At 42.8% G+C, this 13,379-nt stretch overlaps 1 protein-coding gene across 1 annotated transcript in view; it reads right to left on the reverse strand.

The window, feature by feature from the left end:
• nr5a2 (nuclear receptor subfamily 5, group A, member 2) overlaps nucleotides 1-13,379 on the reverse strand; it is a 65,655-nt gene that overhangs the window by 25,738 nt on the left and 26,538 nt on the right. The window contains exon 5 of the mRNA XM_003449009.5: nucleotides 1,182-1,301. Within this exon, the coding sequence (XP_003449057.1) occupies nucleotides 1,182-1,301 (120 nt within the window). The remainder of the gene's footprint in view (nucleotides 1-1,181; nucleotides 1,302-13,379) is intronic.

Here is a 13,379-nt window from a genome sequence, read left to right on the forward strand (position 1 = left end):
CCTCGCTGCTCGGGTCTCTTAAAACAGCCTTATCTGCTTCGCCTCATCATCTTCTCCCCGATCCCTCCTCATCTCTTCTACTTTTGGCACCTTTCAGCCTTCTTCTACCTTCTTCTGCCTCCTTTCTTTTCTTCTCCCTCCTATTCTCCAACTTTAACTCAATCTCCTTCCATCAGTTTACTCCCTCCGTCCATCTGTTCAACAATCTCGCACCACTTCTTCCGACTTTTTATTTATTTTTTTGCTCAAACTCTCCTTTACCTTTTACCACTATCATAGCACTATTTGTTATAGTTTGTAGTTCCCACTAGAGGCAGTACTGGCTGCTTCTTCGCCCATGCTCAGAATCGACTGTGACCTTGTCTTCATTCAGAATCACGGAATTAAAAGGACTCCCCCTGTACACAGTGCACACGCGCTCGCCAGAATCTATTGTTGTAAAACATTTGTCGAAAAGCAATGTTTTTGCAGTGCAAGACAATCAATAATGCATGACTACTCAACTCACTGACAGCCATCTGATTGGTCAGAGGCATATTCATGATGAGCAGTTTCGCACCTTTGTGACCGCACACACTCTCTCTTTCTCTTTTAAAATGTGCCTTTGTCTGTGTGCGATTTTGAGAATCACCGAAGACCGAGGGAGTCTTCTATGTTTGCTTTGGGTTTGTGTATTTAAAGACAGCTTGCTTTGTGAGTGCTTGTGTGTGTGTGTGTGTGTGTGTGTGTGTGTGTGTGTGTGTGTGTGTGTGTGTGTGTGTGTGAAGCTGAAACACAAATCAGCACACGGCATTCTGATGCATTGAGATTTCTCGTTAGGGCTTCAGGCACCATCTCCCACCAACTTCCTCAAAGACCCCCAGTAAAAGAAAATAACACATTTAGCTGCATTCTTTATCTGTCCACCCACTCACTATGCTACAGCATGAGTGTCTGAGTGCTTTATTTATTCACTGTTTGAGTCTTCATGCTCTGAGAAAAACTGTATGAGCCTATAATCTTAGAAAGAAACCCCAACAATCAGGCGACATGTCTATGAGCAACCACTTGGCAACAGTGGGAAGGAAAAACCCCCCTTTAACAGGAAGAAAACTTTAAGGGACAGTTTTTTTCAGAGTTCGAGTGATACAAGATTGGACAAAAACAAAAAAGGAGTGGAAAATACTGGAAGTAGTTCTTACCTGTTGGCCAGTGACCAATAGGATGGAGCCCTCCTTGGCATGCACCACCTGGCGGAAAACATGGTCGAGAATGAGGAGTTCACTCCAGCAGTTCTGCAGCAGCTTCATCTGGTCATCCACCTGATTAGAGATGCATATACAAAAATCCACATCAGGCCAGGTGTTTATTTTTCCGCTCTTATAAAGCTGTAACAACAGTCTCTGTTGAGACTGAATGCCAGATCTACAATACTTAACTGTAACTGTCATCAGTGCAGATTGCATGTCTTTCATTGCACTCCTTTATTAGATGTCAGGGCCTTTTTGTAAGTTATTTAGACGGGTTTGCAGTCATCAACACACAGAGTTGCGTGTTCAGGCAGGGCGTAGAAAACATGCAATGTGCGAACTGTACAAAATGTGTTTAATGTTCCAAAAATTAAAGTCTTATATCTGTAAGTCACTGAAAACAAATCATGTTTTAAACAGGAACTTGTGAATAAGCAAAGTCACACTGTTAAAATTTGTGGTTACGATTGTGTCATAAATACTGTAATCATTTTACAGGCTCCATGATCAGTCTATGAGGTCAGCTGCTCTAAACATTTTTACTGCATGTTGTTTTTTTTTTCCAAATGCTAAAAATGCCTGTTAGAAAACCCCGTAAGTCAAATAATCTGAAACTTAGAGCGGTGATAATATTGTATAAAGACCTTGAGAAATAAAGGCTCCAGCCAAATAGTATAGAGCCACCCACAGAAAAAAAAAGCGCTGAAAAAAGCTGAAGCACTTTGTCAGCCTTAGCGGCTTGTAAATATCACAGGCAGCTGTTTGCCGGGTAAGCTTTCTCACAGGTCAATCACTATTGATCAGTAGCGTACCACGGGCATTTTTTTTCCAACCTTACACAAAGCTCAAAAGTCCCCTGTATGCACTCTAAAGCTTTCTCATGTGAACCTTTCCCCACACAGTTAAGCACTTTGCTGCGTGCCTGATTTAACAATGTTGCCAGGTTTATCTGTTTGCCCATTGCCAGGAGTTTCTGAGTGATTCCACAGATGATAATGATTAAGTAGCCCCCCCCCATTTGTTTTTTTCCCCCTCTAATATCAGCCATCTGCTCCCAGGGACCTGACAGGTAAACTTTGGAAGCTGAAACAGGTGAAATAGTGGTTTTGGGAACCAAAACAACCCCCTCCATTGTGACTGCTAGTCTCTTCCCATGCCCGACCGTGTTAATCATTACTCTACATAGCTAGACTCAAAAAAAAAAAAAAAAAATTGCGAACACATTGAGAGGGATGGAATGAGGAAAATGTATAAGTAGTTCTTTCTTTCTTCCCCCACCTTTTCTATCAGTAAACAGTGTGCACTTTGCGGCTTCGCTGGGAATAATGTGTCTTTCTGAGCACACGGGGGTCTGCTGCTTTGAGTATGTGAGAACTGTCTGTGATGGGCATCCAAAGCTTGCAGTGTGAAGAATGTGGATCGATGGTGTATCGCGGAAAGGTTTGAAAGGAATGTCTTTTTCTTTTTGGTGCTCCGTGGAAATCATAAAGGGTTCAGATTGTTTGATATCAAGTGACCTTAGTTACTCATTTCATGTCAACAACTTTCACTCCACTTTATTACCTTGTATGACACGACACTGGATATGGCCTAATCTGAAGTCTATTTCTTGTTGATTAGGCCTGTTTTGACTGGTGATCCAGGGCTGGTGGTAAACAGTGTTTGTTTATCTTCCACAAAGACACAACAATAGACAACACACTTGGTTAGACGACACGTGGGCTGCCTGACTATGCTTTTCTTGCACGGCAGTTGTCATTTAGTTGCTGTATTCCTCCTGATTGGATTTACTTTTTATTTTTTACCTTGATAGAGAGCAGCTCTTTGTATTTGTATTTGAATTGTCGCTCCCCTAACATAGTTTTTCTTTTCAAAAGTGATTTGGTTTTGTTTTGACCTTAAAAACAAGCATTTAGCGCTGACATTACGCCAAAGTAGGAAGGATTTCCTTTTTTCTGTGGGATTTGTTTGATCACATCTTTTTGTTGTTAACCAAAAAGTGAGGTGTGAGTATCTGGCATCTCCTAACACAGGCATTACATCATTTTCTCTTACTACAAGGTAAATGTCATTAGTTTAAAAAAAACATATTTGAATTCAGAAAAAGTCCACATGGAGGGGATCGTTATGCTTCTAGCACACTTGTGATGGAATAAAATGACGCGTATACGAGAGATATGGCACGGTGAGAAATTTGCCTTGAAACGTTTCATGTCTCCCACTTCTCTTTCATCAGCTCGGCAGTGCTGCTGTGACTTTTTCTAGCGTTTTTGACAGCATCACGGGCTCTGTCTCTCTCCCGCCTCCTTCCTATATAAATCTATTTTTGTGGTTCCACTCTGGTAGTCACTCAAATGCAAGGGAAATGCCTTCATTAAAACCATCAGAAAGCAAGGAAGGCGCTCAAAAGAGGGTGTTTTCTATATTGTGCCCTAATCCAATTCTCTTTATCTCCCCAACCTCAGGATGTTGGAAGTGTGTGTGTGTGTGTTTGTGTGTGTGTGTGCGATTGAGTACATGTAAGGCCCAGGCTCTTCAAAGGACTCCACTGTATGTCACTGGTGCTGGCAAGTATCGGGATACTCATCAAAGGCCTGTCCTCACTCTGCCCGCCTGGAAGCTCTTCTCTGACAAGAGTCCTGGGTCATCAAAGGGGGGCAATGGGAGGCTAGACTGGGGCAGGGGACACCCGCTTGGAAGAGGGGGACTGGTGACAGACAGACAGACAGGCGTGTGGGCGGACCAGGGGCAGGGGTTCAGTTCACTGACCTTTTAAGTTCCAGTGACACGAGTTGTTTCCCTGACAAGCTCTTCCTTTGCTCTGTCAAATGAGCAACAGTCACGGTGCCTGATCTTACCAACACTGCTGCCTGTTCGCTCAGATAAAATGAACTTTCTGACACGGCATCGACGACCAATTTGTCTTGTGTTTTTACACGAGGGCAAAAGGGCCGAATATTATCTCTGTGCAAAGAAAACGCAGTCAGAAAAAAAAACTGGACGACTGCCAACGGCTGATTATAAACATTGTCTAGTTTAATGTATTCACACCTTCGTATGGTGCTGCAAAGTTCAAATAAGCAGTTTGTTGTGCTCCAAAAGAGCAATAAAGCAGGTTTATATAGTGGTTTAATTCCTGTCTCACCACATAGTCATGGAATATTTAGATAAGGCTTCTAATTGCCAACCGTTTCCAGCAATGGTGACGCATAGTAGGAAAAAAAAGCTGTTGTTTTTCCTTGATGCTTTTTCTTTATCCCTTCCTCATTTCGCCAAGACATAAAAACACTTGCTGCTAGGCTGATGTTCTTTACTGAAATTGGTTGCTTCCTCGAAAACTGTAAATATAGATAATGACGTAAAGATAACTGGCACTCTTTTTTCCCACTACAATGACTTCCTTAAATACATAAAGGCAGCTAGCACGAGTATCAAGTACAGCCAGGTCATTCAGTGCTAACAGATGAAAATGTTGTTTGATTAATAACTCAAATTGACGTGAACACATTTTGGTAAGTGTGCGCAGCAACGGTGCTACAGAATAAGTTCAAAGTTCGCACACATTCTGCAAAATGAATTTTTCTAAACAGAAAAGTTGAAAAAATGTAATACTGTTGGTGAGGCACTGTGAAGGTGAAGGAGAGAAGTATTTTTCAGGTAATAACGGAATTCCCTTTGAGATTTTAATTTCCACTAGCATCAGACTCAAGGTAATAAAATCTGATAATTACACACTGGTGAATGGACACAGCAGTGAATACTTTTCATAGCACATGAAAATACTCCACACGCTCATTTGTAAGCCTGACCAAAACCACCACAGACGAACAACAGGAAGGTCTTGTTCTTGAAATTCTTACCAAATGCCAAAACCACCCTATGAAATTGGTCAGATGGTGATTTAACGTTGCTATCATTTTGTGGCCAAAAAACCCCATAAATGGATGCGAGCCATATGAACTTAGCCATACTCTATGAATTCAAGAAATAATTTAGGGCAACATGAATGAAAAAACACTTCTTCTCCTCCTTCAACTTTACGCATTTGAACAATCCCAAGTTGCTACCTGTCCTTGGATGAAGCAAAACTCATTACAGGAATTTAGCTTCTGAGCTTGGCGCTCATGCAGAAAACAAGCTCCCCAGAAATCGCTTCAAACTGGCCTCAAAATACACATTTACAGGTGCTTTTCAAGGTGTGATCTAGTTAATATTTCAATATCATCACCAATTTTTGGTTAAGAAATGAGAGAAATTCCGAGCAGGAACTTGTACTTGCAGCAGCCAGTGATGAAAAATACATATCCTCCAAGAAACCAATTTAACACCTTTATGATCGTTCAGGCGAGTGGGATCAATGCCCTGGATCAATCGCTTAGCCCATAGCTTTTGTTCAAAACCACTGGCTGAGATTAATGGGATTTTCCAGAGAGAGGGAGAGAGAGGTAGAAAAAGAAGGAGAGCCCAGTTGAGAAGGGGGGAATGGAACTGCCAGACAGGGAATGGGAGAATGAGAAAAGACTTGGGGGAAATTGAGAAAATAAAACATAGTGATTAAGAGCAGATATTCCCTCCATTTCTGGGCAAATGTAAATTAATTGGAAATGGAGCATTCAGATGCTCGCTGACAAAAGTAATGTTTATTCATAGCCCCCTGCTAAGAGTAGAGCAATTATCACGCTGCGTCGAGTCAAAACAGGCCAATGTACGAGAATCTTTCTCCCCCTTTCTTGAGGCCGGGTTTTGGTCTAGTGCCACGAGCATTGTTAAGCTTCGTACGGTACGGTGGGCTTTAACGAGAGTACACAGCTGGATCTGATTTTAATAAGTAGTTCCATTTTTGATGTGGCTTAATGAACAGATTAATAGAATCTCCTTCTGTGGAGCCTTAATGAATGGAGAGAATTGTGTGTTTTTTTTAACACAGGGGGGAGAACACACACATTCGCAGACCGTGAGTTTATTTGCCTCAAACGACTCGTACATAAACAATAGCTGTGCTTCTATCTTTCCTCTATCTCTGTTGGACAAGAATCAATGCTGTCTCGGAGTACTACAGGTGAGATTTGAAGCTGACATCAATGCCTGCGCGTCTCTAGCAGCCATTCTTTGGTGCAGTCCTGTCTTGGCATCTGTTCGCCTTGAGCCAAACAGGCCGTGTATTCACCTGGGAACGGGCATTAATTTACCTAGAACCGTGCCCGTTGTTCTCAGAGTGTGGCAAACACTTAATTACGCCGAGCTTGACGGTGTACCGAAGCTCGCTTCCAGTTTAGCTCGTTGATTTAATTGAGGAGTGAGTAACATCGGCAGCGACGTGTTTTTGGTGTTTTTCTTTTTGTGATTTGGACAAATTAGCCAGCAATGTATCAGGAATCATAAAATGGTTTATATTTATTTTACTTTTAGAGCACACACAACCCCAATGACCTGAGATAAAACCTCACTATCAACCTGTTTATTTCTTTATTGCCATTATAACATCTTAACAAAGACCAAGCTACAATAAAGGCACACACAAAAAAAAAAAAATCAGGTCACCATTTGATACCATCAAGGCAGCGTCTTGTTTTAGGTCAAACGAGATAGCACATGCCTACTGAATCCTGCTGCAAATCATTTTTGACATCCTTAACTTGCTCAAGCCACAAATAGAGTTATATCCATCAGGAAAAACAACAGACTGAGTGACAAAATCCCCTGGATGTTCCAACTATGGTATGTGAACTGGTGGGAGGGCCGAGACGGACGGACAGTGTTCACGATCCAGATGACGTCCCCCTTTTCTGTTCGTGCTGCAGAGTGAGAATAGAGGACCGGTATTCGCTCGTCTCACTTTAACAACGTCAGCTTTTGCTTATCGTGGTCCTCCAGTCCACGTTCGGCCTCGATCCTTCGGCTGGCACAGTGATAAGAATGTTGGGAAAATGAGCAGGTGGCAGGTGCTGCTGCTAGTCAAGCGGGAGGGGGCTACACAGAGAGCAGAGGAATGATAATACTGGTGGTAATGCACCCAGTGAAACTAAATTTGTCAAACTGCAGACAAGCTTGAGGAATAAAGCAACCAGAGTCAATAATTTCTTACTCGCATACGTATTTGTTGCCTTTTGAACTGATGCTTTAAGTCCCTTTACAGCCACAGACACTTAGTAAATGAAAACATTTAGCCTTTGCTGGATTAAAACAAGAGGTTACCTCAACTATATACAAAATGGTTGTTGTTACACTCTCAACTTCATTGCAGCTGTGTCTATTGAACCTTAGGTTAACAGCACAAAGGTTCACTTGGCCTGGCTGTGCTATATAAGGTATCCAAGGCAGAGTTTCATCTTTATCTATATTTTACTATTTTGTAATGCGAAGTAAACACATTCTCTGCTCCTTCGTCCAGCTTTGAGCTGGCCTGCGACAGTACGTGACACTATATACTGTATATATATACATCGCATGAATGCCCATCAGCATGTCTATAGCACCTGTTTGTTGTATGTGTCTATCTTTAATCCAGCAGATCAGGTAATGGAGAATGCCGATGGGTTTATCTCCAACTGAGCATACAGAAATCCTAGACTGTTATTATGTCTCTTAAGAGCCATTGAGATGCCACAGGCCATCTGTGAGCTCAGAAATATCACACAAGATGCAGCAGGCCTTGCATCTTTCTTTCACTCCAAAATGAAAGCGCTTCTGGTGGAAAAGAGGTTCTTTATTATATCAGCTTGCGATGCGTGCTTTAAAATTGTACATGCTCTATTCATTTGTTTTGCAATCAGTCAGGCACAGTATTTCTAGTCTCACCATAATATAAATTCACTCACTGCATGTAGATGTAAAGGTTTTTCAAGAGGAGTGTCAAGCAGTAGAAAATGCAAATCTTCTTTCCTCCAAGATACTATTCAGTACTCAGCAGTGCAGAAAAAACAAGCAGTTTCTTTTCAAAGTAAGTACTTTTCTCGTACTGCTTGGTGCTAACTATCTACCTACCTAGATGCTTTGAATGTGCATTTGTGTGTCTCTGCATATGCACTTACTGTGTGTTGGACTGAGAGCAAAAGCGGGTTTGTGTGAGTGGATGTGCACTGTCCTCTGTGCGTGTGTGTCAGAAAGGATTCTTTGTGTTCCGGCGTGCGTGTGCCCTGATGTCTGATCGATATTGCTGAGGCACTGTGATTGATTGGTTCCCACGGTGACCGCATTAACTGACTCCAGAGGCCGACCTCTGACCTCTACAATACCACACATTCGATTGGCAATGCTCTTTCTCTCTTCCCAGCTTCGCATCGTCTCATCTCTACACATTCTGGCATTTGTTTTCTTGTCCAGGTCCCGCATTAAAAAACCCCAGCAAAACAAAAACTGAGACAGTGATTGGGTACGGACTCTTTCCCGCCCTGCCCTTGCTCACCCTGTCTTCTTCCATTCCGCTCCGAGTACATGTGTCCTGAGCCTTGTTGAGCTGAGAGGAAACAAGACACAGGCCTGACGTGCACTCTTGCCTGGGCTTTACCTCAACACACACTGATGCCACTAATATAGCAAACTGCTGTGACGAGCGTAATTAGTGAGCTTAATAAATATGTAAATAATGAATTATTAACATAAAAAGATGCTTTTAACAGCATAAACTTGATACAACAGCTGTTGCAAAGGGGAAGAAATAATGGATCATAGCGCATAAGGTCAAGTTGTTAGCTTTAGCCGGCCCTATGCACACAACTGCGCACACAGGCTAGGAGAAGTGTGGCACTACATGCGAGAGAAAGAAAAAACAAAGCATCTCTGCGGGCCTGGGTGTTGCAATGGGAAGATTGTCTTGTTTTCTCAAGGTCGCTGATGATGGCAACAAACACTCCTCTCTGTCTGATATCAGTGCAGGGATTTGAGGATGAACCAAGCACGCCCAAACTTTCCTATTCTGTTTTTACTTGATGCATAAGCATATGAAAGATGGAAAAATCAATAAGGCAAGAGGAACGGACCAGTGAGAGGCCAGACCTGAATTTCAATGGATATCTTTTCATGCATGCAATGTTTATTGTTGTCTGAAACAACTAGACTGTTTACTAGACATGCATAAAAAAAGTCTTGTAGGTAATGTCAGACATTTTTATTTTATAAGTATATAGGTAATGACTGAAAAAGGCTTTATTTTAATCTTGCACGTGGTTCAAAAACAGGGAGCTGCAGTAAATGTTATTCCGAGAGAGTGTGAGACACGTTGGCAGTTAATGAGAAAGAAATGTATGTACTGTTGCTTAATTTCTGAGGAAAGTTAATCCATGGGCGCATGACTTCGAGGCACTATTGTTTCCAAGGTACCTTAGAAATAGATAACTTACCCCCACCCCAGCCTGCGTGCACACACAAACACATACACACAGACTTGCACAGACACACGTATGCAAGAAATCTCAGGGCTTAGAGCTAAGAAGCTATCAACTAATTATCAAAAACACAGAGAAGCCCTAATCAATTATTCACATGAACATTAGACCGCTAATACACATGCAGCCCAGGGAATGGCATCTCCCAAAAGTAACCCTTCCTTTTACACTCAAATGCACACACACACACACACACACACACACACACACTTGGATGCAATCAAGTTAAGACCTACATAGTTGCAAATGGGTGCCAATAATATCCATACCTACATGAATATTTCTGCCTTCCTGTTTCTCCACTCTCCCACCCCACCTCCTCCATCAAATGCAGTGAGAAAATGCGTGCCATAACAAAGTCAAACGAGTAATGCTAGTAGACTCTCTATAAGGTTCCTGGCTGGGAGGCACTGACCACAGAAATCCTATTGATCCATCAGCAACCCCCCACCCCCCTCGTAGATTCCCCGAGCACACACAAATACACACCCAGAGCTTAATCTACAAGGCGATTCCAAGGCATTAAGCCCCAGCCATTGGATTTTCACGCTGTGCAATCATTATTTGAGCTAATACTGCAATTTATGACTTGGTGTTTGTGTGCTGGGTGTGAAAGGCATGTGGAGGGGATGCATGGTACACTGGGGAGTAAAAGGCTGTGAATATATGCAAGAATGGATTTGACTTTGTTGTGATTGTGCGCTGGCTAAAATTGTGGCTTTGGTTTAGTGAAAGTTTATGACAGTCAGATGGAAATGAGAAAGAGGGTTTAGGCACAGGAATCAACAAACAAGTCACAAAGTAAAGGAAAAAACCTTTACCTTTTACCCATAAGTGAAGACATCCTTTGGCCTCGTTATGCTGCAGGGGAGGGTGGGGGATGGCGTGGATTTGGCTCGATTTAGCCCCCTCAGAGCCAAATGTCATTGCAAATCAATAACAGAATGACAAAGCCCTCATCTATAGGGCCTTAGGGGTCACTTAATGGTTTGATGAGTATGAATATTATGTAAATCATAAGCTATGAATTTTCTAGTCACCTGATCTCATCTGCTCTGGTAGATGTGAGAGCAGGTTTGTTAGACTGCCCGCTCCACCAGCATCAAAATCAAAGAGCAAAATACAGGAATATCTTTTGGAAGAATGACATCCCGTTTAGAGAGTACCAGAGACTTGTCGAATCAATGCAAATGCATGCTGAAGTTGCTCTGTTGAAAAGTGGTGACCCTTTACATACAAAGTAAAAACCTCCCTGCGTATGTGTAAGTCTGCTCTGGTGTAACTGTTTGTGTGTGCGTGTGTGCGACTTCCATTGACAGATGCTTGAAAATTTGCCAATAATCCTTGTCTGGATGTCTGGATGTTAAGAGGAAAGAAAGACACGCAAAAGAGGAGCCAAAGAAGACAGGAGGCTGAAGCCTTCACCCTTTTGTATTATTCAGAACAGCAGAGACATTCTTCTTTAACTCGCTTGTTCTTCCTCTCCCACACGCAGACAGACATATACCCACAGACACACGCATATGCAATATACCTTAACCCAGCATAGAAGACCAGAGCTGTTTTAAAATGCACAGACTGACGCTGTGATGCTTTCTGTCTGAGAGGGTGGGAGACACATATTCCCATTAGTGTGTGACGCGCTGGGGGAGGATGGGGTTTTTTTCCCACTTGTTTTGTTTTTTCCTTGGGGGGTTGTAATGGGGTTTAGGTGGTGGATTTTTAAGAAAACAGCTGTGAATCCACATTTAAATGTGGCGCAGCTCCAGAGATCACTGGGATCAGAGCCCTTGATGCACAAATTAAATATCTGAATTGCTTAATTGAGCCTTTCCAGAGCTCTTGTGATATGTAAACCGCCGAACACAGAGGAAGACGAGGCATCAGAACCGCAGTGCCGCGGAACAGATGGGGCCCTGCTTTTCCCTGAAGTGCATCTCCAGGCCTTCTCTGACAGAAACTGCCACGAATGCATCTGGATTCGGAAAAAGATATCTCTGTATAGCACGGCTGCTGTGGGCCTGGTGGTGCGGCTGCTCATGATGGGAAGTGCAGTGCAACATGTGGCGTGTAAAGCATTGCCCTGAGGGAAGGTGAGACTATGGCTTGCCACCTGAAAACCTTGCATTTTTTTCAGCTTCACTGGTTAATTTCTAGAGGTTTAATGACGTTGTCGACACCTCTCCCAACAAGTCCCCTTTCGGCATATTTGGTTTATTGCTCGTCATTGTTTCAGCTTTGCCCGAAAAGCCTTTTTTTAATCCCCCTCTGAGAGGGCGCAATCCGAAAAGAACGCAGGGCCTGTAATGGCTATTATTAGTGCCATGCCTTTATTTCACATGTATGGAATCGTTTATCCGTGGCTCGTGCCAGGTTCGCACTTATGGCTTTTGGGGAGAACAGAAAAAGAGACTGACAGATTGCGAGGTGAGCAAGAGGTAATGGTGTGAGAGTCATAAAAAAGTCCTGGTCTAGTGCAATAGAAATAAGAAAAGCAAGAGCAAAAACCAGCAAAGAAAAGAGCGGCTAAAGTAGGAATAGGGAACAGGTGCTTTTGTCCTACTTTGGCGGGAGGGCTCGGGCCGTTTTCTCGGCTGGGTCGCTGGCTGGCGTGCAGCCTCGCTGAAATTTCTCGCCTGTTGTCATAACACAGCCACAGTGTCTAGTGTTACTCCGACGAACTGCACGCATCAGTCATCGGTGTGCAAATTCAATCACCGTTGAATATAAATACCGCTCGAGTCTTTAAGTGTAAAACTAGCCAGCAAGCTGTTGACTGTGGTCCACCACTGTCTTATCTATTGTCTCCTGGACCCCCCGGGCCCCCTGAAGCTTCCCCACTCCCTGTCTAGAATAGATGAGCCATAAATAAGCATCAAAAATAGACATAGGGGCACAACTGTTGACAGCCTTGTGACGAAAGCAGCAGACACGGACCCAACTTGTAGGCAGGCTGGATTACACACAGATAATAAAGGCCACGTAAAATGGGCACATAGGAACCAAAGGGCACTCTGTGTGTATATTGCTTAGTTATTTATTTTTTATCTGACCTAAAAGCTAGGTGTGTTTTCTGGTAAATGTGCGAAAGACAATCAAGTCATTGTCTAAAGAAGATACTCATACTTAGATACCCGACCTATAAATATCTCCTTCTATCACTGTAGTAGGTGGAGTTTTCCACCATATAGAACATATGTGATGTAACATGCTTAAACTGTATGCACTGAATTTAAATCAGGTAGATAATAGTTGAGTTATAATTATGTAAATCTGATATATGTTATTCAGCTACTCCAGCAATGAATACTGGATTTTACTTTATTTATAATATATAACATGCTTTGGTTCTGGCGAGCGCAAGAGAGGAAGATGAATTGGCTGACATGTTAGCATACTTTTGAATGGTGAATTTAGTTTAGAGGTTGGGGGGTTAGCTTAAGGTTGCAGCAGCCACACCTCAGCCCCTGTGACCTCCAGGAAACCCTATAGCAGGGAAGTATTTAGAAGCAAAATGCCAGGACTTGTCTCTGTATATTTCCCAGTCGTCTGACAACATAGTGCCACCCTGTGCATCTGCAAATCACAATGGGTTGCATTTATCTTTTTTGGCTTTCAGTGTTTCTAATGGGAAGTTGGGGTGGGATGGAAAGGTTTCTGGATAAAAGGCAGATTTAACATGGCTCATAATTAGAAGCACAGCAGCATGTGTGTGTGTGTGTGGAGGGGGGTGGGGGTGGAAGGAGCGAGAAAGTTGCTTTGTACT

The sequence above is a fragment of the Oreochromis niloticus genome, linkage group LG15 (genome assembly GCF_001858045.2).
Source record: "Oreochromis niloticus isolate F11D_XX linkage group LG15, O_niloticus_UMD_NMBU, whole genome shotgun sequence".
In the NCBI taxonomy this organism is placed as follows: domain Eukaryota; kingdom Metazoa; phylum Chordata; class Actinopteri; order Cichliformes; family Cichlidae; genus Oreochromis; species Oreochromis niloticus.